The sequence below is a fragment of the Trachemys scripta genome, chromosome 1 (genome assembly GCF_013100865.1).
Source record: "Trachemys scripta elegans isolate TJP31775 chromosome 1, CAS_Tse_1.0, whole genome shotgun sequence".
NCBI classification, from domain to species: Eukaryota; Metazoa; Chordata; order Testudines; family Emydidae; genus Trachemys; species Trachemys scripta.
In genome coordinates, this window is record NC_048298.1 from 192,163,369 (window position 1) to 192,189,830 (window position 26,462).

The 26,462-nt window shown below is 42.2% G+C and overlaps 1 protein-coding gene across 1 annotated transcript; it reads right to left on the bottom strand.

Annotated features, from left to right (window-relative positions):
* Positions 1–9,094: 9,094 nt before the first annotated feature.
* On the bottom strand, positions 9,095–23,401 carry RSPH1 (radial spoke head component 1). Its single transcript, XM_034753449.1, has 9 exons — positions 23,292–23,401; positions 21,567–21,680; positions 21,341–21,446; positions 16,499–16,589; positions 16,028–16,163; positions 15,639–15,710; positions 11,485–11,641; positions 10,862–11,002; positions 9,095–9,271 (listed from the first exon to the last, which is right to left on the bottom strand). The coding sequence occupies exons 1-9, from the start codon at positions 23,343–23,345 to the stop codon at positions 9,198–9,200; spliced, it is 945 nt and encodes a 314-aa protein (XP_034609340.1). The 5' UTR covers positions 23,346–23,401; the 3' UTR covers positions 9,095–9,197.
* Positions 23,402–26,462: the final 3,061 nt, after the last annotated feature.

Here is a 26,462-nt window from a genome sequence, read left to right on the forward strand (position 1 = left end):
AGAGGTATGGGGAAAATTCAACAAGATCATTGCAAAAATAGGTGCCAAACAGCCTGCTGAAATTAGATGGTAACAGTCAGAGTGGTCATTAGAGGGACAGAAAAATATTTTCTATATTTAGGACTAGATTTTCACTGTGAGAAGTGCTGTGGGTGGGTTAGTGTCAACCTCTGGATGATTCACTTTGATGTTCTGGTTTTGAGGAAGCTGTTATTTATTTAATTTATTGATTGGTAAATGGCCGATGTTACTGTGGTGGGTCCCGCACTTCTCCTTCATGTGGGGGAGTCTGGGTGCCGCTCCTTGCCCCTATTCTTGAGCATTGTGAGCTCTGGGTCCCAGCTCCTTCAGCTTTGCAGGCTGCGTACCCTCTTTCCCCTGAGGTAGGGTTTCCCTCAGTCCTCCGTGCTCAGGCAGCGTTTCCCTTCCCCTGGTATGGTTTTCTAGCTAGCAACAACATTCCTCCAAACACTAGTCTACTCTTGCTCCTTCCCCAAGCAGGGTTTTTTTATTAGGTCTTGGGCAGGGCCTAGGGTGACCAGATGTCCCGATTTTGTAGGGACAGTCCCAATATTTGGGGCTTTGTCTTTTATAGGTACTTATTACCCCCCCACCCTGGTCCTGATTTTTCACCCTTGCTATCTGGTCACCCTAGCGAGGCCTTAATTGACTCCAGGTGCCCCAATTACCCTGTAGTAACCTTTCCCTAGTTCCCAGGTACTAAGGCCTTGATCAACTTAGGGCTTAAATACTTCCCATCTACCACTCTCCTGCTGCCCTCTGGCCCTGCTGTATCACAATTGTAAAATGTCATTGCACTTTTAAAAGTACACCCAACGCACTTAGCACCTGGACAGGTGCTTTTTAGTCTTGATCTGGACCCAAGATCTTTCCCTTCAATTTTATATGTTGTAATCAGTCAATAATAGTACCCCACCAAGTAATCTTCTAGAGCTTCTCCATCCAGGACTGACATGGACAGCAAACTCAGCTTGCAGCTTGATCTTGGATCCTAGCAAGCCTGCTTCAATTTGTTCTCCTTGCTCTGTAGCCACATGCTCTGGTCTCCTTTTCCCACCTCATATCCCACTTCACTTTACCCTGCTATTATGGAAAAATGGCCAGGTCAGTCACCCCAGCATACTTGTCCCCTCTACAAGCCCAGTGAATGGCCTTGGCTCACTGTCCTAGGGGAGAGGGAATTTGCAAGCTTCCCAAGCTTGGTTCAAGAAGGATGAACCAGGTATGGAGACTTATCAAGATGTAACAAGAGTGAGTCAGAGCTGGAACAATAGCTGTGCTTCAAGTCCAAGCTGCAAGGGGGGTGGGTGGGATTTGTTCCCCAAGTGACACCTTGTAAGAGGGAAGTTGTGGAATGTTCCCTGTTTGGGGATACAGCCAAAAGAGTTCAGAGAGGAAGTTCATAAGATCCAACTCTGGTTTCTCTCTGTCACAAACATATCTGCCTGCAGGACGTACGACTGGAACTAACAGCCATGGACAAGGGGAAACTTGCTCAGTTTCTGAATTTTTTTAAATTGTAAATGATATATTTTTAAAATATATAATTATCTATCAGTATTGTCTGTCTTGTAAAACACAGTGGAAATTTTTCTTTACCTGTGTTGAAATAATTATGCTTTGCCCTTCTATAGCCTCTCTCATGCAAGGATCTCAGGGCACACTACAGACATTGTCAGGTAGTTTGGGCTCATAAATAGGTTTTGCTTTAAAAAAAATAGAAAAGTTTAAAAGTCTTCCAACTCTGAAAAAAATAGCATCTTCTTACTCAACAGAACTGCTCTTTTGGTGACACCTGGTGACTATAAGGATGAAATAGATCTATTACATTTTATTCCTATTACCTCTGCACAACTAATGGAGCTAAGAGACACCAAGTTGGAATCTATTGCTGCTTGTGCATCATTAACATAATTGTCCACTAAATTTCCATCAGTTACACCGGTACAAACTCTTTGACGGGTATGGGGTGAGCCTGGGTTTCACAGGTGTCACTGAGAACACAATTTAAAGATAATGGACTAGCACGGGTGTATTTGAAGGACATATCTAACAGACCCTTTATTACAGGTGATGATGTGCAAGAAGGCATGAACATCCTTTGAGTCTCAGTTTCCAGCTTGTGGTTGCAGGGCTGGCAATTTTATAAACAATTGTGTTATCTGTAAGATGCATATACTTGATATGGAAATCAATGAGACATTAAACATGGAATCCAGAGGTGAAAGCAAGAGCCGGTATGCCATGCTGGACCGGACTGGCTTCCCCAGGCCAGCGATTTAAAGGGCCTGGGGCTCCCATCAGTGGCCGGAGCCCCAGTCCCTTTAAATTGCCACCAGAGCCCTGTTGCCAGAGCCCCGGGGTAGCAGCGGCAGCCCAGGGCTCCGGTGGTGATTTAAAGGGCCAGGGGCTCCCAGCCGTCGCTACCACAGCGGAGCCCGGGCCCTTTAAATTGCTGACAGAGCTCCGAATCCTGGGGTAGTGACGGCAGCCGGGAGCCCCTGGGGCTCTGTCAGCGATTTAAAGGGCCCAGGGCTCCACTGTGGTACTCTGAGAAATGCAAATGAAACTGGCACACTGTGGGATTCCATCTGGGGTGAAAGTAACTTAAAGGACTTACTGGTACGCCGGAGTCCTGAGCAGGGGGTGGCACCTCAACCGGAAGAGGCGTGGCCTCAACCACAGTCTAAGAGCCAAACTTGTGTGCATGTTTTGAAGCAAGAGAGATAGGAAATAGAAATATAAAAACAGCCATACTGGGTCAAACCAAAGGTCCATGTAGCCCAGTATCCTGTTTTCCAACAGTGGCCAATGTCAGATGCTTCAGAGGGAATGAACAGAACAGGTAATCCATGAAATTATCTAGCTCTTTTTTGAACCCTGTTATAGTCTTGGCCTTCACAACATCCTCTGACAAGGAGTTCCACAGGTTGACTGTGCATTGTGTGAAAAAATACTTCCTTTTGTTTGTTTTAAACCTGCTGCCTATTAATTTCATTGGGTGACCCCCTAGTTCTTGTGTTATAAGAAGGAGTAAATAATACTTCCTTATTTACTTTCTTTACACCAGTCATGGTTTTATAAACATCTGTCATATCCCCTCAGTCATCTCTTTTCCAAGCTGAAATGTCCCAGTCTTTTTAATCCCGCCTCATATGTAAGCTATTCCATACCCCTTATCATTTCCATTGCCCTTTTCTGTACCTTTTCCAATTCCAATATCTTTTTTGAGATGTGATGACCAGATCTGCATGCAGTATTCAAGGTGTGCATGTACCATGGATTTATATAGAGGCAATATGATATTTTCTGTCTTATTATCTATCTCTTTCCTAATAATTTCCAACATTCTGTTCGCTTTTTTGACTGCTGCTGCACATTGAGTGGATGTTTTCACAGAACTATCCACAATGACTCCAAGATCTTTTTCTTGAGTGGTAACAGCTAATTTAGACCCCATCATTTTATATGGACAGTTGGGGATATGTTTTCCAATGTGCATTACTTTGCATTTATCAATACTGAATTTCATCTGCCATTTTGTTGCCCAGTTACCCAGTTTTGTGAGATCCCTTTGTAGCTCTTCGCAGTCTGCTTTGGGCTTAACTATCTTGAAAAATTTCTTATCACCTGCATACCTTGCCACCTCACTGTTTACACATTTTTCCAGTGATCAATTAATAATTTCTTGTTTTACATATAGGCAAAAGAAAAAGTTTGAAGTAGAAAATGCAAATCAGTTCTTCTGGTCCTATGTAAGGGAGGTAAGTTGTAGTTGTTTGGGGCTTGATAATCCAGATCCTTGCACCTTGTGCAGCCATTTATACCTGTGCAAGTGAGTCTAAAACACTATCCAATCACACACACTCACTCACTTTGCACAGGTATAATCATCACACTAGGGGCAAAGCAGTGCGCCAGACCTTTGGCTATGTCTCCACTAAGATTTTGCTTAAAATCTCCCAGTAACAGTAGGAAATTTTAAGAAAAAGATACATGTAGACAAAAGCTACATGCTGTGAGGAAAAATACCCTGTTGAGTGTGCTGACATTTATTTTACTTGCTTTCCTCCTCCATTATCCTCTCTTGGAAGGGGGATCATGGGCAACAGCTGTGGAAGTCCATGGGCGTATAATTCCTGCTCACGTGTTGGGAGGACCTGAAGCAGTGTGATGGCCCCAGGACCTCCATGGAGATAACTATAGTGGAGCATCCAAGGTCTGCATGGTTCTAGAGAGTTGATGTAACCTGCTGCCAGTACTGCACGTGTGTGGTGTGTGTTCATGTGCAAATCCTGTCCCATGCCCCTCCCCTCCCTGAACAACCGGGTGAGAACTCTGTCGGTGGGATTTTACTGAGTTTCCGGTACTCTTGGTGGAGAAATCCTACATAGGGGATGATCTGCCCGTAAGAATGTAATAAAGAAATGTTAAGGCCCCAATCCTGGAAGCACTTAAACAAGTAATTTTACTGATATGAATGGTCTTATTTAAGTCAATAGGACTACTTCTGTGCATAAGCATTTGCAGGATCTGGAACTAAGTCTGTGTCTTGTTTAGGTTTCAGCTGAAATAATGGGGAAAAAACTTCTCACCTTTAAATTCTTTATTGATTCTACAGGAAAATGTATACCTCAGAGGATTGAAAATCATCCTTTTGATTCATAGTAGGTACTTGTGTTGTAAATCTGTTCACTAAAGCCCAGGAGTTTTAACCTTCATTCATTATCTAGTGAGGGCAAAAGTAGCTTGTTCCTAAATCTGTTTGATGCTAAGAAGATGCCATTTCCAGCTGTTCTTCTCCATCTTGCCACCTGAATGCTGGCAAACTGAATGAGTAATACACTAAATGGAAAATATATGAAGTATCATCTACTCTCCACTGACAATACAGGCAAACAAGTTTGCCAAAACATCAGTCTAAAAACCAGTGAGCCAGATGCATATAAAATAGGATTGTGTAGTCCCATACATTTAGTTAAGGAAATCATTAATTTATTATCTTCTGTGATATTCAGAATCAGGATGTAAATCATCTATGATGTCACTAAAATAGAAGATGTTTCATGAGTAACATAGTACAGCACAAGAGAATAACTGTGCTATGTGAAAATCTCCAAACAGTGGTTTGTGAAGAAGTTGGCTGAAAAAATTGCAGCCAATGAAAATAACTCCACAAGAGAGAGGCTGTGTGTGTGTGTGTGTTTTGTGAATATATACACATATATGTGTATAAAATTCAGAAAGCAACTTCATGGTTCTTTATTCCATTTTCCTCCCTTTAACGTCTGATCTCTAAAGTCTTTTAAAATAGTGTTAACATTGGTATCTTTTTCCTTGTTTCTGAACTTTATGGGATAAGATAGACCCCAATCTGAACACCTAAAGAAAGGTTCTGCTAAGTTAAAAGAACCCACACTCTCTGTAAATGCCAGAAACTGGCAGCAGGACCTTTTGCATCAGAATTCTGCTAGAAAAGTGATGAGAAAGATGTCCATTCAAGTTCTGCTGCCTGTGAAGTCTTTTTAGAAGAACAAAACAGGGCCTGTCAGCCATCACTCAGAACATGCAGAGGGCTGGGAAAGAGGGTTTATCAGTACACTGGGCTAAAGTGTAGTTTCCATTGCAAGAGAAGTGGCACAATAATCTGTATCCAGAATTCATGTGCAGAACCTTGTTTGACTGCGCTCCATCACTGAGCCCACAGTTTATTGTGATGTCATAGAATGGTGAGATTAACATGAACATCCCCTAGCGCAGCAGCAGGAGAATAGAGAGGAAGACAAGAAGGAGAGAGAGAGGGAGAGGCAGTTATCTCTCAACAATTCATTTTTCACAGGTACTTGCTAATAAATTAGTTTTATTCAGGCTCTTGAGGTGCTTATTTCTAACATAGGGCCTGATCTTGTAGTCTTTACTCAGGCAAACCTTTTACTGACTTCAGAGTCAGAGCTCTGATTAGTCATTAGCGGTAAACATACTGCTGAAAGATGTTGAAACAACAAAGATAGTATAACTTCAGGGTTCTCAGGAAAGCAGGGAAAGGTTCTTAGCAGCCTGGGCTACACTGTATGTAAGAAGATGCGAAGCATGTGTCATACCACTAGAGGTCATGCGTGTCTCAGTGCTAAGGGTAGCGATGGTGCTGTAGCAATATGAGGAAGAAAAGAGAAACAATGTATTATAAAGTAAGTCTGTGGATTGAACTTTGGTTGCTATCTCCTTATTTGTTCTGGATGGGTGCAGGTTTTATAGTTTGCTCTTCATGGTGAGATTGTACCATAAACATCTGTAAGGAATACAGAAACAGGAATGCGGTCCAAATGCACGAGTAAATATGCTCACAAAACAAATGCTTTTAGTTTCCTGGAAGTCAGAGTTCATAATGAGCCTGAGGAAAAAGTAATTTCATAAACCAACCAAGAATGAACTCAGCTTGAACTGAAGACAACCTTGAGATAGCAGCAACTGATTAACTATGTCATGCAGCTTTTCATCAAATTTGCCTCAGACTATGTTAAAGCTTGTATATAATAGAATTCTAATTTACATGAGTTCTTCTAAAAGAGAAGGAAAGTTTACATTAGTAAGCCAAGCTTTCCTTAATCTAGCAGTGCCAGTAATGGAAATATGATATTTCCATTCACCAAGGAAGCCATGTAAGGAGAGGGGAGAATATTCAATAACTAAACAAGATAACCGCATAAGAAACTGTAGACAGGAGAAAAATTGCAAAACCAAGTGATAAACTGTATTTATTTTACACCTGTCACTTCCTTCCTTTAACTATCTCTACTATTAATTTCCAAACCTCTACAACAGCTTCAGATAGGTTCTGTGTTACAATAAAAAGAACCTGCCACTAAAATGTTAACTCCTTTTCCCCTTAATGTGGAATGTCACTCAAATTATCCTGGTCTGAGGTGTAGGACTAAAATATTTAGTGCTGTTTCAGTAACACTGATATCTCATGACTCACCGGGGCTAGAAACAGCTACTTTACCCCAAAAGAGACCTGTAAAATATCTTAGGCACAAACTTGCCAATACTTACATACTTGGCTTACCTTTAAGAACATGAGTAGTCCTATATGAAGCCAATAAGATTACTTGTATGCTTTAAGTTAAGCAAGTGTTGAAGTATTTGCAGGATCAGGGCCTAAACATTGTATCAACATAAGAACATAAGAATGGCCATACTGGGTCAGACCAAAGGTCCATCCAGCCCAGTATCCTGTCTACTGACAGTGGCCAATGCCAGGTGCCCCAGAGGGAGTGAACCTAACAGGTAATGATCAAGTGATCTCTCTCCTGCCATCCATCACCACCCTCTGACAAACAGAGGCCATGGACACCATTCCTTACACATCCTGGCTAATAGTCATTAATGGACTGAACCTCCATGAATTTATCCAGTTCTCTTTTAAACCCTGTTATAGTGCTAGCCTTCACAACCTCCTCAGGCAAGGAGTTCCACAAGTTGATTGTGCGCTATGTGAAGAACTTCCTTTTATTTGTTTTAAACCTGCTGCCCATTAATTTCATTTGGTGGCCCCTAGTTCTTATATTATGGGAACAAGTAAATAACTTTTCCTTATTCACTTTCTCCATATCACTCATGATTTTATATACCTCTATCATATCTCCCCTTAGTCTCCTCTTTTCCAGGCTGAAAAGTCCTACCCTCTTTAAGCTCTCCTCATATGGGACCCGTTCCAAACCCCTAATCATTTTAGTTGCCCTTCTCTGAACCTTTTCTAATGCCAGTATATCTCTTTTGAGATGAGGAGACCTCTTCTGTACGCAGTATTCAAGATGTGGGCGTACCATGGAGTTATATAAGGGCAATAATATATTCTCCGTTTTATTCTCTATCCCCTTTTTAATGATTCCTAACATCCTGTTTGCTTTTTTGACTGCTGCTGCACACTGCATGGCCGTCGTCAGAGAACTATCCACGATGACTCCAAGATCTTTTTCCTGATTAGTTGTAGCTAAATTAGCCCCCATCATATTGTATGTATAGTTAGGATTATTTTTCCCAATGTGCATTACTTTACATTTATCCACATTAAATTTCATTTGCCGTTTTGTTGCCCAGTCACTTAGGTTTGTGAGATCTTTCTGAAGTTCTTCACAGTCTGCTTTGGTCTTAACTAGCTTGAGCACTTTAGTATCATCTGCAAACTTTGCCACCTCACTTTTTACCACTTTCTCCAGATCATTTATGAATAAATTGAATAGGATTGGTCCTAGGACTGACCCTTAGGGAACATCACTAGTAACTCAACATGGGGGAGTTATTGTTATTATGAGAACCTTAAATTTATATTGTCTGAATTTTGTGCAGTCAAATTTGCAATTTTAACATTGTATTAACATAGCATTTTGTAGTTAGTTCCTTCTTATTTTGTTTTTCTATAAAGGAAAAGAAAACATAGCTGAAGCACTGAGATTTTGCAACTGTTTTTGTGCTATTCCAATCACTGAAGATGCACAAAAACTTGCTATAGCACTGTACACTAGTGCAATTTTTTTTGTGCAACTCCACACTGCCGTAGTCTTTGATTTTAGTAAAACTGCTGAAGAAGCAGGTGCAAATGTCATTTTAATTGCTTTATAACATCATAATTTCAAAAATATTTTTGATGATGTGAATTAGTTTCAAACATAGAGGCTGTGTTTTGGTTTGGTACTGCTCTTAAGGACTTTGAGGAGTATAAGATCCAAGGTTCACCTTCCTGCGAAGAATTGGGCATAGACCACCGCCACAGTTAAGATACAGACTTCAGTGAACAATGGTCTGATACATTATGGGAAATTACTGAGAATTTTTCTTCTCATTTCTGTACACTCCATTTTAAAGTAATAATGTGAAGGAGTCCAAAGATATGCCCTGATCCTGTAATCACTTACACAAATGAGTAACTTTATCCATGTGAGGAGTCCCACTGAGTTCAACCAGTGGTTACAGCTACTGTATATAGCAAAGAAAATGGACTTGGAGTTAGAAATCATAAACTCGGAGTTCAGAAAAACACCCAAAAAGGCATTTTCTACACAAAGTACCCAGAAAAATATGTTTATTCAAAACAGCATAACAGAGCTTTCAATTAAATAAGAATAATACAGGGCTATGGTACCCAGCTTTTTTCTGTGTAATTTCCTTATTTGGTTTTATTCTTCTTTACTTATTTCTGCCTCCTCTGATTCCTTTGATTCTTCCTCCTTCTCCTCTAAACTAGTATTTGCTGTTGGGGGAAAAACATGAATTCTGGGGTACATTTAATAAAATAATAGCGCTTGAGATCTTTTTAAATAATTCATTCATTGTAGTAATACTTTATCCTGGAAAATATAATGCAGGCTTCTTACATATACTGTCTAGTTTGTTATTAGGAGTGGGCCTAAGTGGAGTGCTTTAAAAAATCCTACTCTTGTTAGAAGATAGGCATATATGGGATATAACAAAATCCCTATTACTGTTAAACTGTTTTAAATTTACAGTCCACTTACTGTATTCACATTACCAAAGTAAAGACCCTATGGTAAACGAATAAGGATATAAACATGTAACCCATACTCATAGTCCTAGGTTCATCAACAGAATGCTGCAGGACTTAAATGGACGGATTCAGTTCATTACAAAAAATACTAATTACTAATTACTGAGGTGTGGGGTGCTCAATCAATATTTCATTATTAGAGAACATTCATCAATAAAGTAATAATGAGGCCTAAAAATTACAAGTACATTCAGCATCATCACATTCTGTATATTAGGGGCCAAATTCTTCGTGGACATAACTCTCCTGAAACCAAAAAACTTAGCTCTATGTGTTTAGGGTATGTTTCAGCATATTTTCAAGCCATTTAATTGTCTTTCTGGCTCCTGTTGTCAGTTTTGCACTTTACCTTAACATGAAATGGATTGATGAAAAACTGAGAATCAAACACTTGATGGTTGGAAACATCAGAATAAAAGTTTACAAATCTGGATATGTTTTAATATATGCAGTCCATATTTTAAGTAGGCAAAGATTTACTCATAAAATATGGCTTAACACAGGCCTCATTTTACAATACCTTCTAATAATTTTGATAAATAATTTGAAATATTTTTTTAAAATACTGAAAATTCAGAAACTATACTTAAAACATCCAAACATTAAAAAGCAATAACTTCAGTTTTACTTTTAATAATTAATTTAGCTTTCTGAATGAGAGTGTGCAAGTGTCACCAATGGGATCAAGCCTCCAAATCCATATGTAGATTTCAAACATCCAAAGTTCTGGTGTTGGTTAGCTCTTGTGTTCCATTTAGTGTATTACAAAGATCAGACCCATCAATAGTAATGATATTTCTTTTCTTCAGAACAAAGCTTTGTGTGATAAGTGATATAGTTTGAAGTCCTGAATGTCAGTTTCACTTTCTAACTAAACAAATTTTACATTAATATAAAAGGTTTGTTTCATTATCTCTTAGGGTGTTTTGGTTCTGTTTTGTTTTTTCATTCTAGTGAGGAGAACATTCCTCTCATTGGGGGAGGGGGGGCAGCTTCACTCTGAGGGGTTAAATTTTGTGAGGCATGTCAGCCCGGCCTCTAATTTTTGTACACAGAAGTTTCAAATATCCATTATGTGCAAACAATAATGCACATAAACTTGAGTATACAAAATTAAAAGCCACCTTGTGACGATTTAGCCCTTTATGAAAAACAAGAGTTATTATCTTTTCAGAATGATAATGTGCCCCCACACAGTAACACATTTTCAGCTAGTTGACATGCACCATTTCAGATGACCAACTATAATCACTCATTCCTCTCTTTCTTCCTCACCCTGATCCACTTGATCTTCTTTGCCCCCTTCCTCCTCTTCTTCTCCCTCCTTAGATGGAGACAGATCTTCAATGGGTTCTGTAGCTTCAGCAGGAGGTTCCCCAACCTCAACAGGTTCCTCGGCAACAGGTTCCTCGGCAACTGAAATGGGAGAAAAGGAGATATATGCCAAACTATGAGGGGGAAGAAGAACTTCATAGATCTGCTCATTGCCATTATTTTTACTCTTAAGTAACAGCTAACATCTTAGGCCCAATCCTGTAGCCTTTGCTCATGTGAGTAGTCCCACTGGCTTCATGGGGAATGCGTATAGACGGGTTGCAGTATCAAGCCCTGAATCAGATTATAATAATTTCAATAATGTTACAGGCTTCCCAGGACAGTTGTCTCTGTTACTAATACCACATTATATCAAATGGAAGTATATTCAGCATGCATGCTGCAGCATAAGAATGTGCTACAATAAGATGAACCTTCACACTTTTACTTTTTGCTAATATCCAGCATCTTGTAAGCTGACAAAAAGTACAACTCTCTTATTATAACATTTGCAAATTAATCAGGCAGAAACAGCTTGGGGAATTTGGGGGGGAAGGAGTTTCCAACAGTTCATCGGGACAAACCTGCAGTTGCTGGTATCTCTTCTGCTGCCGGAGGCTCTTCAGGAGGTGGTGGTTTTTCAATCCCGGGAGTCCACAGAGTTAATTTAGTAATATTTTTTGCTTTCCATTTTGGAATAATTGACTGAGATTCCTCCTCTTCCTCTTCTTCCCCTTTATCCTAAAAAACAAACAAACATAAAAAATCTAGCATCACAATTGGGAATGTGAAGGTAAGGACTACGAGCCTGTTTGCATGTATTGAAATCTCTTTACCCTGAGTTTGAAATGGTAACGATACAGCCCTTTAGAGTAAGGTGCCAATATGTAACAAGAACTGAACAACATTAATAGTCACAAACTTTAGAAGAGAGAGAAAACCTTTCTAAGCTAGAAAACTTGAAGGCAATCAGTCAGTTACAATGTTGGTCTCAAAATTTAAAAAAAAATGGCTGGTTTCCTTTCTTTCTTATGCTTAGATTCAGGCAACACAGCATGTCATGAAGGCCCAAAGAGCCTTCTTCCTTAATCATTCTGCAACTCTCAGAAGGGCTGGGCCTAACAGCAGTACCTACAGAGACTGGGCTGTTCCCCATTTCCCCAATGCCACAAAAGGGATGGAAAGGAGAGAAGGCAGGATCATTATCCGCCTCCTTTCCACACCAGCCTATACCATAGGTCTGGCACATAGGGAGCTCACGGAGGCATTCTGCACCCCAGAGGGGGAATGCATTCTGGTTCTCACAGTGGAGTTATACAGCTCTCTGCCCCAACTCCTTACAGAAACAGACAAGCAAGAGTGCACCCAATACAAAATTGCTCTCTGCTTCACAAGGCAGTGCAGTCTGAGCTCAGGTAAGACCCATGGAACTTATGAAGAATGTAGTACTGTACATGAGCTTTTGTGCTCTCAATATTCTGACCTTCTGTCACTTTCTTTACAAATAAGAATGATTTATTTTATACAAAAGTGGGAGAGTTTAAATAATAGACTAGCTACTTGTATTGAAAGATAACTTTTCTTAACTAATTTTATTTGAAAATGAGTCTTGTACTACAACTATTTCAACTACAGCAAACAAGCAAAGTTTTGACTGTTTATTCTCATTACTGTAATGTAGGGGTAGGCAATGTTTGGCATGCGGCTCGCCAAGGTAAGCACCCTGGAGGGCTGGCCAAGTTTTATTTACCTGCTGACACGGCAGGTTCAGCCGATCGCAGCCCCCACTGGCTGCGGTTCGCCGTCCCGGGCCAATGGGGACGGCGAGAAGCCGTGGCCAGCACATCGCTCACCCGCGCCACTTCCCGCCGCCCACATTGGCCCGGGACGGCGAACCGCGGCCAGTGGGGGCCACGATCGGCCGAACCTGCCACGTCAGCAGGTAAATAAAACTGGCCCGGCCCGCCAGGGTGCTTATCCTGGTGAGCCGCGTGCCAAACGTTGCCAACCCCTGCTGTAATGGGAGTATAGCACTGTGACCTACAGTAAATAATATAATCACAGGATTCACTTGAGAGTAATTGCTATAGTTAAGGGCTAAGACTGTCAAAAGTGAGTGATTAAAGTTAGGCTTCTAAGTTCACATTTAGACACCGACATAAATGGCCTAATTTTCAAAAGTATCAAGCACCCATCAGCTCCTCCTGAAGTCAGTGGGAGCTGCTGGGTGCTCAGCACTTGTAAAAGTCCCGCTACTTATATTCAGGTATCCAAATATGGAGTTAAGTGCCTAATTTTAGGTGCCCGTTTTGCGAAGGTATAATGTCCTCAGGCAACACCCCCAATAGTGCACCTCTTCACTTTCAAAATATGGTTCAGGCTCTTACAGGCCATAACTGAGCCCTAATTTTTAATGCATCTCAATCAGCACCAGTTAGAACTGAGGGTATGTCTACACTGGAGCTGGAGGTATATTTCCTAGCTCAGACAGACATATCTGTGCTAGCTCTGATCAAGCTAGCATGCTAAAAATAGTGTAGTCACAGAGGTACAAGTGGCAACAGGGGAGCCCACAAACACAATCACCTCTGAAATGCTAGGTACGTATTTGGGCAGCTAGCCCTTCCCACTGCTTGCACCACTCTGGCTACACTGCTTGATCAGAGAGAGATCACGGGAATTTCTACCTCAGCTAGAAATTACAGTCCCAGCTCCAGTATAGACAAACGCCTAAGGGGCAAATCTTAGCACACACAAAGTAGCCAGGCCAGGGGGAGTGGGGAAGGGGGAGATACTTTCCTCCTCTCCTCCCAGACACAATGAGCATCTGTGAAGCCACTGTCTGCAAGAGCCCTGAGTTCTCCCAACATAGACCTCTAGCAGCAGAGACACTGGCTTTGGCATACCCACCACCACACACTGTTCTTTAGGGATCTGATGTGGAGCTGCAAGTTGTTCCTTTTTTATAGAAATCTGAGAGAAATTGATATTGCTCATACTTCTTGGGTGGCTGAAGGTTTCATCACGTCACACACATAAATCTTCCATTATAACCATACACACTTCCTCATATCTTATTGCTTACAAATATACTTGGGATGGGTGTTATCTTTCCTAGTGCTTTGTCTAACAATATCTAAACATTTCAAAATGTAATTGCAGTATATTTACAGAAAAAGAGGAAACACCCATCATTATGTGTCATTTAAGGAGGCAAATACAGTTTGATTGAGGAATAAAAGTAAATCAAAGCCAAAGCATATGTTTTACGTCTTAATAGCTGTTTACCAAAACATGCAATACAATAGAAATAATAATCATTTCAGTTATAAAATGCTTCATATTTTTAAGGTCTTAACAAACAAAAACAACTGGAGTTAAATTTTACAGGTAAAGCAAAAGTTTCTCATTCAAACTGATATTATGAAGGGATATTGTTTTTTTGTTTTTGTTACATGCGGGTAAACCATGCAGCAGAAACACTTCATTCAAACCCAAAGAGCACCTCTGTTACACTAGGCTCCATGAAGATAAAGCCTTTAGTGGTTTGTGGGTTCCCATACTCTGGAACAGAAGGCAAAGTTTTTTGCTGCCCTTTCTCTTGTCCTTGGATTGTATTAGCTGAGCAAATCAATGAAAGAGAAGAAATGAATGTGAACTAGATTGACATGTTAACTGTAGAAAGATGGAAAAATTAGAAAGACCCTTTTTAAAAAAATAAAAGATTACAAATCGCCCAAAACTTTCATTTAGGTGCGATTATATTTGAAATAATTGTTTCCCTGGAAGTTTTGAAATAGCATGTAATAGACTAAGATCTGGCATGTCAGGCAATATAGAAAAAGAGCAAGTTCTGAACTAAATGCAGCATGTTTATTACCTGGAAACCAAAATACTAAGCTAAAAATATATTTGTAATAACAGCTAGGCATTATTGTTTTTATTATATAACTAGAGTACATAGGTCAGATAGTCAGAAACAGGTCTGAAAGGCCACACGCAAAAGCAAGAAGAAAAATCATTCCCCAATACTATTCACCCACAACTCTTATTGAAATCAATGGGAGTTGTGGGTACTTAGTACCTCACAGGATCAAGACAATAATAGACCACATTTTCAAAAGTAGTCTCAATTGTGGCTCTAAATTTGCACCTGTAATTTTTCACTACATTTTAGAATTACTTAGTACTATATTTTTATTTTCCAGTCTTTTGTAATGGAGTGCTAAAATATATTATACTGTTCAGCCACTAAGGGGCATGGTGTGTAAAATACCTTATTTAAATGAACCTCAACTATACCAAGCACAGCATTAAAGGATCTTATGATGACCACATCTGGTGTATATAAGCAAGCTCTGAAGCCAGTCCATATCTGGTAAAGGGACATGACATCTTCAGAATAAAGGCCAAAGTCAATCAAAACTCTGTCTGGCTTTTTGTATTGCAGAAGGCTAGCACATTTGAGGTATGATCCTGCTTTCACTGAAATCAACGGCAAAACTTCTAGTGTCTGCAATGGGAGCAGCAATGGGGCCCTCATGTGTCAGGGCTTGCTCAGCACAGTAGCCAGACACGTTTTTTTATTGACTCTGGTGCTTAGAAAAGCACATTCTAAAGCTGTTGGACTTTTTAAATATACAGTACCTGTAATGAGCTAGGCAGACTACGTTTGAACAGGCTAACCTGACTTGCTGAGTTTTCTAACATTTGGTATAGTCTGTATTATATTATTTACCTGATCTAGATGTGTGTATTCACCATGCTGTTCACACCCAATATCAAAGACATACTTTCCACGACCTACCGGCTGTACAAAGAGAAATAAAAAAAGTTAGCAAGACTTTAAAGCTAGAAAATTCCGAAGGAATAAATGAAAAATAGAAATGATCACTTAACACTGTGCTATGTAATTTACACAATAATAAATAAAAATACAATGAGAAAAGTAAACTTTGGAGAAACTTTGCATCGTCATTGATTTATTTATACCTGTTACATTTATGGTTCAAAGAATACTGTGCAAAATGGGAAACCTGGTTTAATTTTTCAATGTAAAGAGTCCATACCAGAACAACAACATGCGCTAGTTTTTCAAATTCAAATAGCGTTTTCCAACATACTTACATTTCCATTCACAAATTTGCCCTGGTATCTGTGGTTTAGATGAATAAGTTCAGCTGCTCCTTCCTGTTGCCCATTTACCCAGCCACCAACATATTTAGAGCCAGTCTCTGCATAGAGGTATGTACCTTGCCCGTGCCTGAGAGGCAAATAATAATTGTACTTTATATTACTGTAAATTAAAAGTGCAGGATTTCTTTGCAATTTTAAAGTATTTAAACAAATGCCACATTAATCTATATTTCCAACCCCAAGAACATCTTCTTCATACATTCATGCTCATCTGCCTTCTGTGTCTGGCTCTATTTAATTCAGCTGATGTCTTACTGCAGGCTTTCCTTCCATTCCAAACTGGATTTGGTTGCCAAGGCCCTCCACAGCTCTCTCTTTCAAAAGGACAACCACAACTCTGAAGACAACATTTTTTAAACTTCATCAAGACACTTGAAAGTTCACTGTAATAATGAAACAAACCTATAGTGGTTAAGCCATTCTCCAGTGTAGGTGTCTCCATTCACGTAGTAGTAAACTCCATTGCCATGTCTTTGGTCTCCCACCCATTCTCCTGCAATGGACATGACAAAAACAGAGTGAGATGTGATCAGTTTTACTTGTCATTGAAGTCAGCCTTCAGAATGATCATCTAGACATCTAGTCAACTTTTTATGTGAATGAAGAATATACAGTATTAGAAAATGAAAATGTAAACTCAGACAATGTAAATTCTGTAACTGTAACTGAATTCAATGAGAGCAGAAGCAAGCTCTACCTCAGTAATCTTCAATTTCGGTGTGAACAGTAAAGATAGCTTATCAGGCTTGTATATCAGTGTAGTCTCTTCACACTCCACAGTAAATTAAATTAGAAAAGTACTGGCATTCTCTGACAAAAAGCAGGCCACCATTTGTCACTATTATTATTGATATTACTAGTACAGTATTTCTAACTGATGGAAAGATTTGACGTCAGGAGAAAAGCCATGAGCATGCACAGATTCAGAGGATGTGCTAAACTATTCTCTTATTGAGAATCAGTAGGGCTTCAGGCTTCTAGAAAGGGCAGGGAGAATGTTCTGGACCATAAAGCTAATCAGTGCAAAACAGCATCTACTTGGCCAGTTGAAAGCTAGAGAATTAGAATTAGCCAGCTGTAGTCTACTACTGCTTAAATCAAAACGCATTAGAGAAAAGACTTGCAGAGAGCAATGAAGTGTGGATGGGAGACACACCTAGACTCCTCCTGACAAGGGTGACAAGATTAAGACATCTCCATTAGCATACAGAATGAAAAAACCAAATAAAGCAGGTCTTTTGTGATGTGGTGTATGTGCCCCATCTCAATCATGTGAACCAGAATGTAAACATCTTCACCACCCAGAAAAGAGGAAACTCAAGCTTAAAGACTGTGGGAGCTGCCAAACTTGGAGGGAAGTGCTGGCAGCTGTGGCTAGTTAGGCAGTACGGACATCCAAAATGGGAAGAAAGAATAGCCTCATTTATCTTTTTCTTCCTCAGGGGACAGGAGGATCTGGGGAATTATTTGGCTGCCTTGTACACAGAACGTTATGCTGGAGCCAAGAGACTCTGATCACAGTCAGAACTGAATTTTGTTTGTTTCCTCAAACTAGGCCGACTGAAGGAAGCTGCTGCCCTGTGTTCTTTGTGGACACTTGGAGTAAGTGGGAGGAAACTACCCTGTGTTTGTTTTGTTTCATTTGCCCTGTGGCCAAAGGTAGCTACTCTGTGCCTGTTTAACTTTCACCTTGCTGAGCCTGGAATATTGTTGTTCTTATTCCTTTTGTGTGACCTATCTTGAGCAGGGCAGCCACCTCTCCCAACCCAATGGGGTGGCTGGTAGTCTTAACTCAATGTTCACTGTACTGACCCTTCAGATTATCACCATTTCACTAGCTCTCCAGTAAATATAGTCTTCTGGCCTTCACGAGATTTAAATTTCTAACACAGGCCAAAACCCCTACCTTTCAGGCCTTCTTTGCACATCACAAAGCAGCAAAAAAAGACAGCAGAAGGCAAATTATTTTCCTTTTCAGGTCACCTTTAAGATCTGAGACATTTACAGACATCAGATGGAAGAATAGGGTGGGACTATTTCAGAGTGTCTTATACTGTAGCTGAAATAATCTTTTAACGGGTTCTAAGGAACCTAAGCCAAAACCAGTAACTGAGCGTTCTGATTTTCAGATACTGTGCAACAGGAGCTGGGTGGCTCAGAACATCTGGAAATCAGTTCACTCATTTAGGGGTATAAATATGGATGTGGGTGCCTAAAATTAAGCACTTAAGTTTAAAAACTTTGTCTTTGGTTCTGACCTCCTCTTTCAAAGCTGATGGTATAGCATACAACATTACACTATTGAAAAAAATGAATAAAAAATGTCAACAATCAGATCAACCTCCTGATGTTTTGCAGAGACAGCATTAGTCCTCAAATTAAATGTCATCCTGGAAAAGAACTCTCTGAAGATGGTTAATGAAGCGGCTGGAGTCTGACTTATCTGTCTCCTCATATTTCAGGGAAGACAGTGAAGAGAATCAGACCAAATCAGTCATTCCTAATACTAAAATGTGGGGAAATATTCTGTATGAGCTTCTGTTTCAGGAGCTGGACTAATGATATTCTGATCTTCTGTCTTATGAGATTCTTTAAGTACAGTATCTTGCTTAAACTGTTGCATTTCCTAGACATTGCTACCATAAAGGAAGAAAGTGAATTCCTAAAATAATCTGTTATTTGTAAAAGATTGTAATGAGCCTTCAGATTAATCTTGAGAATTCTGTTCAGGGCAAAGATCTAGATCAAGCTAAATTAAATAATTCTGTACAAGAACCCTAAAAGAGCATCTGGGGATAGAAGGAGAACTGCTGGCACATGCTAATTTCAACAGAATGCCATTGATTTCATTGGAAGTGAGGAGCCTAAATAACTTTGTGGATTGGGCCTACGCAACTTAGTTTTATAGTTGTTGGTTTTTTGTGGGGGTTGCTATCATATTGAAGATAGGTGCAGACAGAAAGTAAGGGAGTCACAATGACATCAGCCAATATTTCTTTCCTTAGAGGGGAAAATATAGAACAAAGACTGTACTAGTAAAATATAGTTTGACCTCATTTTAGGAGTATTTTAGCCTCAGAAAGCAAAGAATCCAACGTAGCTTTGAATCAGTGTATGAATCAGGCCAAAAGACACTGTCATAAACAAATTAATTTAACTTATGTCTGTGCAAGTCACTTAATTCTTTCTTGCACTTCTGCTAACATCCATTTCTTCTGCATTGCAAGATGCATCAGTATGAATCTAATCTTCCCATGCCTTCCAATCCATATTCTGATGAAAGCAGTGATCCTCCCTGGCGAATGCTTAATCACAAGTCAGATATAATGCCTACATTTGGAGGTGGTGCTTCTATTAAGTAGCAGATTTCTTATCTACCTATAATATATAAAGCTTTCTTCTCCTGGATCTCTCACTTTTCCTGAACTGCACACTTATAGAGGTGTACAGAGGAGGGAAAAGACTCTTGCTACTCCCAGAAGTAGAAACTGCATTAGGATATTTATCATAGTGACTCAAACTGTGGACCACAGAGAATTTACTAGTTGTCCACAGAGAGGTAGTGGGACACTTGGTGTTAACTCAAAAAAATATATATATATATATATATTATATATATATATATGCCCTGTGGGGGTTACTATCATATTGAAGATAGGTGCAGATATATATATGGACTCCTCCCGTGCTGTTGGCAATCTCACCAATAAAGATAAATAAATAAATAAATGTTCTCCCAACAGGTAAAAACTTTTTTTTAAAGTAAGCTTTAAAGGCTGGATTCTTCAGTCTAAGCTCTCTGGCCACAGATTCCCCTTAGAAAATTCTGGGGGAATCTCTGCCAATGTAGAGTTCTGCCCAGCAGTGCAAGTAGGCCGGTATGCCCAGTATGCCATACCAGCAAGATATTTATGTACCGGAAAGACACCGGAGAAGCCATTGGCCACATGGCTCCTCTCTGGTGCGGCTGTACTGCCCCCAGCCCCACCCCCCTGCCCTTCCACTGACCTGCCTCTCCTCTGGCTCCATCTGTACAACAGCAGCCCCACCGGAGGACAGGACTGGGGAGTCAGACTGGGTGTGGTACAGCAGCCCCGCTGGAGGACATGACTGGGGAGTCAGACCGGGGGGCGGTACAGCAGCCCCGCTGGAGGACAGGACTGGGAGGCAAGGCTGGGGGTGTTACAGCAGCCCCGCCGGAGGACACAACTGGGGAGCCAGACTGGGGGCAGTACAGCAGCCATGCCCGAGGACAGGACTTGGCGGCAAGGTTGGGGGTGGTACAGCAGCCGCGCCAGAGGAGCCGTCCGTACGGGGCTACCCAGCAGCCCCACGTTCTGCTCCTTTCCTGAAGTCTCTGGCGCAACAGGAGGAGGACAGTGCACCCCCTCCGTCCCCAGGTAAAGTGGGTGGATCGTGGGGAGAGGATGGAGAAAGCGTGGGGGCGGGGCTGGGAGGAGTCACATGGAGGGTTATGTGCCCCCCCATTAGCTGCTGCCCTCCCCACCCCCTGTACCAGTAAGAAATGGATTTTACCTGCATCACTGGTTCTGCCACATCTTATCCTAGTTCTGCTGACGGTATTCCATTTGGTATATGGGTATGGAGAAAGGTCAGGGGAGGGAGCCATGTCCAGAAAGATAGGAGATGGATTCTCTGCCAAGAGGGTAAATTTAAACTGCCTTCTTGAAGGTTTAACTTACACCAACTCTAGGTGGCTGAGAAACGGTGTGCTGTGATAAGCTCCTCCTTAGCCTCCACTCTCCACTGCTTTGCTTGGATGCAGTGGAGAACTGAATCCTATATTTTTACAATGCTCAGAACCTATAGCTCTTTGAAAGGATCTGAAAATGTTCTGGACTGAACTTGACTGTCAGCATAATCACTACATGTCAATGAATATTCTTGTGATGTTCTTGGGTTGTTGTTTTTAACATAACTTATACTCACTTCTACTCTGATTCTAACTAAGAATGTGAAGAATTTGCTCAACACTAAATATAATGAAGCATTCCACTTGATCAGATGATTTGGCAGGAATAAACTGTTGCCAAAAACTTCAATCCACTCTTCTCCTAACATCTGGGGTGAGGCAGGAATGAAGAGGGAAAAAAGAATTTTGTGGATTGAAGCAATAATATGCTGCCTGGCTCATTGTTTCCCATAATTCCACTGAAGCACCTCATCTTCTCGAATATTTAAATCTTCGTAATTATGTTCAACAACAAAAGATGAACATTTTACCTTCATATTTTGATCCATCTGGATACATAAAAACGCCTTGACCATGCTTTTTGTTGTCAAAGAAGTCTCCAATGTAGCGAGCACCATTTTTAAATCTGTAGGTCCCCTGCAATATATTTGGTGTAGATATAGTACTTTGAATTAAAAGGAAAATGAAGTGCCTAAACTAATGGAACTGCTGAAACACATGCATGGCTTTCAAAATAATCCTCTATAATTATCTTACCCGCCCATTTCTCACACCATTGGCATACTCTCCTTCATATGTATCACCATTGGGTAACCGTGCTCTTCCATGTCCATGTCGTTCACCTGCTGCATTGCGTTCACCTTCATATTCCTATTTAGATGGAATAAGCCATTCAACAGTTAAGAGGCAGGGGTTCTAAGCTGAATCCAATATGAGTACAAAGAGGAAGCCAAATGTTTGTTCTGAACAGCTCCTTTTCTTCCTGAGTCCCAGGATGGCACCTGGCCAAGAAATCTATTGGTAACTGTTGTGAGTATCTTGTACCAACCCACCAGATCCTACCTGGTACCCAAAGGTGTCTTTTGCCTGCAAACTACTGAAATTTGTTGGGGGCTGGATTCTTGCTGCATAAACTGCAGCAAGTTGAAAAAGACATTACATACCCTAGTAAAATGGCAGGACTTCACTCAAGTCCTTTTTATCTCTACAACTCCATTGAATGCAGTAGCTTAGCAACTCTTTGAGGCTGAGTATCACTAATGTATATATTCCAAAAGAAAATAGCAACTAAGGACATAATTGTATTTATAAGATTATTTCTTATTTTAAAAAATATTTTGTTTGAGATACACATCGCATAGCTTTGAGAATCCCAACATAACAGTGATTAATTTTTTTTTCGTTTCCCCATACTTTAATACTACAAATCCAATATCCTGTGTGATCCTAGTCCATGGCTCTGCTCCTACTCTAATTGACATGAGTGGCAGGCCTTCTGTTAACTTTGATTAGAGCAGAATTGACCTTTAAAATATGCAACAGTGAGTAATTACAAATTCAGTTCTTTTTGGGGTGACAAAACTAAAGATATGTTGGTGTAATCGTGTCTAATGGGTGCTTTTTCATTAATATTCCACATAGTTATGGACTGGGGCTGTACCAGGGGAAAAAGTGAATTTATAGATTCAAAGGGACCATTATGATCATCTAGTCTGACCCCCATATAGCACAGGCCATAAAACTTCTCCCAAATAAATCCTAGAGCAGAACTTTTAGAAAAACATCCTATCTTGATTTAAAAATTATCAGGACCCTTTGTAAGTTGTTCCAATGGTTAATTACTTTCGCTATTAAAAATGTATGTCTTATTTCCAGCCTGAATTTATCTAGCTACAACTTTCAGCCGCTGGATCCTGTTATACTTTTCTCTGCTAGACTGAAGAGCCCATTATTAAATATTTGTTCCCCAGGAGGATACTGCCGGACTATAATCAGGTCACCCTTTAACCTTCTCTTGGTGCACAGACACAACCAGCCCCCCAGGGTAACAGTGCAGCAGTGCCTGGGTGGCAATGAAGGGCAGCTCTGGGGCAGCTGGTGCCAGCTGTTCTCCACGGGGCTGCCCAGCTGCACGCGGACTCTGGAGGGAGGCTCGCCGAGGGCACCGGGGAAAGGGGGCTGGCAGCCAGCGCGGCCTGGATGGCTCCTGGGCACTGCTGGGCGGGTGGGGGGGGGGGGGGACTGCACCGGTGCTGAGCTGGGGGGATCCGCTCCGCCGCCCGCCCGGCGCCGCGGCTCTCAGGGGCGGCCGAGCCGCACGGAGGGGCGGGTGAGGCGGGGCCCGGCAGTGTGGGGCGCGGGGACGCTCCTGCTCTGCGGGGCAGGCGCTGGCGGGGGCGGGGGTGACCCCGGCCCGGGAGCGGGGCGGGGGGGGGGCAGCACTGGGCCCCGGAGGAGCCGGCGGCCGCGGCCCGCACTGACCCCCAAGTCGTTCTCCGCCTCCTCCTCGAACTCCTCCGAGCCCAGGTCCGACATGGTCCGGCCGGGCCCCGCGGCGTGTCCGTCACCATGGGAACCGCCGTCCTGGGCGGAGGGAGGCGCGCGCCGTCACCCTAGCAACACGCACTGGCACCGCCCCCCTTTCCGCTCTGGGGCGCGTGCTGCTGTCCCGGGTCCTGAGAGCGGGGCGCCCCGCCCAGCCAATCGGCTGCAGCGTCGCGCTCGGACCAGAGAGGGCGCGACGAGAGCGCACAGCGCAGCGCCCAAGGGCAGAGTCCCGGGCACACGAGGGGCCGGCAGGGGGCGAGGGACTGGCACACAGGGGATAAAGGGCACCCGGGGCGGGGGCATGCAGGGGGCGATTGTAAGGCACAGAGCAGGACGCGAGGCACAGAGACAGTAGCATCCATTGACATGAGGGGTGTGTGCAAGTTGTGGGTGATAGATACAGTGCAGGGTATGGCATGCACAGAGCACATTCAGCCTGGTGCACATATGGCATAGCACTGAGCACAAACAAAGGGAATGGCTACAGCATGTGGTTTAGCTCGGCAATGCTGGAAGAAGGCTAGATGTGTCATGCAGGGCCGGCTCTGGCTTTTTTGCCGCCCCAGGCAAAAAAGCCGCCTGCTGCCCCCACCTCCCGGTGGGGAGCACGGCAGGGGAGGGCGCCAAGCCCGGCCACGGCCCCGCTCTCCCCGACCGGCTGGAGTGCCGGGAGGAGGGCGGCGAGCCCGGCTGGGGCCCCGTTCTCCCTTGCCGGCCAGAGCACCGGGAGGAGGGCGCAGAGCACGGCCACGACCCCGCTCTCCCCGGCCGGCTGGAGCGCCGGGGGGAGGGCAGCGAGCCCGGTGTGTCACACCGGCCACAGCCCCGCTCTCCCCAGCCGGCCAGAGCGCCGGGGGGAGGGCAGCGAACCCGGCCGGGGCCCCACTCTCCCCAACCGGCCAGAGTGCCGGGAGGAGGGCAGCAAGCCTGGCCGCGGTCCCGCTCTCCCCGACTGGCCAGAGCGCCGGGGGAGGGTGGCGAGCCCGCTGCGGCTCCGCTCTCCCCGGTGAGCGCCGCCCCCCTCCAGGTGCCACCCCAAGCACATGCTTGGTAGGCTGGTGCCTGGAGCCGGCCCTGGTGCCATGGCTTTATTAGTCCAACAAATATAAGGTACAAGTCAAAATTCCAAATTTCTACACTTGTGAGTGTGTGGTTTGTGTCTGACTCTAAACTTTGCCAGAGTACACCATGTTCAGATTTTCATTTTATGACTAGGGTACAGAGCGACTTCAGCTACACAACTCTAACAAGAGTTTTGGTTTGGACTCATCTCTAGATCAGTGCATGACCAAGGGCACATAATGTATGCCTACTCCTTACTTCAGAAAGGACAAGTGTGGCAGGCCTTTTTTCCTATTAGAAAATGAAAATGGCCACATCCCAATAAATAGAAACCTCCTTCCTCATTCCTTTGTTTGTTTGTTTTTTGGTTGTTTTTGTTTGAGTTTCTTTAAAGGAATGTTGTGCCTCGATATTATTGTTGTTATGACTGAAGTCCTTCATGGAAATGCAATTATGATAACGTAGCTATACATATTCAATAGTGTATTGCTTATCTTTATTAAATATTTACTTTCCCCAGAAATAGCTCCTTTCTTTACACCTAGGACTTCTTTTTTTCTAGTGTGTACAATTAATGTCATGAACCTGTCTAAATAAATGCTTCAAATGTTCACAAATCTTTTTCTGTCATTCATATTGAGCGTTCCCAGTAATTCATATAGTTTGGTCTTGGACCTGTAAATAATATTTTAAATTTAAACTATTGCTAGGTCCAATTTTCTTTCACTTGGGTATAGTGGTGTTCAGAAATCCCAGTTCATAGATTTTTACCTGCTTGTTATATCTTATGACTTTTGCTTGTAAATGAGTCTTGTTCATCGGGACAACAGAGCGGGCGCTGTCTTTGGACAGCTGGGTAAATCTTATTGGAAACGGTGTACTCTTTCAAATCGAAGCCAGAGATCTTATGGTCAACATACCAATGTGCTGGCGTGTCTGAAAACTATCAAGAAAGATGCAGCTAACTTGGCAGCACTCATAGTAAGGAGAATTTATGCACAAAATAACGTGTGTGCCTTGACTAGCATCAAAAGAAGGGTGTTTCCATGGGAATACAATAAAAGAGTACATTGATAATAACCTGTACTTCTGCTTTATTATTCATGTACATCGAGGGAGTGAGATGTGCAGTGTTGGTGACACCATGCTAGATATCAAGCAACAAACATCAAAAACAGAAAACAATATACATAAAATTGAAAAGATCTGGAAAAGTAGCATGATTGGCACTGACAAAAATATGAATGTTTAACACCAGCATCATGTCTGGACTCCTTTATGGAGTAGAGTCACAGAAAACTACCCCTGAAACTGATAAGAAGATCACTTCATTCTAAAGTAAATGGTTGTGGAAGATCTTCAGAGTCCACTGGAAAGAGTTTCTTGCAACACCAGAAATTCTCAGTAGAGCAAATCAATCTAAAGCATCAAATATGAAAATAAGAATGGTCATACTGGATCAGACCAAAGGTCCATCTAGCCCAGTATCCTGTCTTCCAACAGTGGCCAAAACCAGGTGCCCCAGAGGGAATGAATAGAACAGGTAATCATCAAGTGATCCATCCCCTGTCGCCCATTCCCAGCCTCTGGCAAACAGAGGCTAGGGACACCATCCCTGCCCATCCTGGCTAATAGCCATTGATGGACCTATCCTCCATGAATTTATCTAGTTCTTTTTTGAACCCTGTTATAGTCTTGGCCTTCGCAACATCCTCTGGCAAAGAGTTCCACAGGTTGACTGTGTGTTGTATGAAAAAATACTTCCTTTTGTTTGTTTTAAACCTGCTTCCTATTAATTTCATTTGGTGACCCCTAGTTCTTGTGTTATGAGAAGGAGTAAATAACATTTCCTTATTTACTTTCTCCACACCAGTCATGATTTTATAGCTCTCTATCATATCCCCTCTTAGTCGTCTCTTTTCCAAGCTAAAAGGCCCAGTCTTACTAATCTCTCCTCATATAGCAGCCTTTCCATATCCCTAATCATTTTGTTGCCCTTTTCTGAACCTTTTCCAATTCCAATACATCTTTTTTGAGATGGGG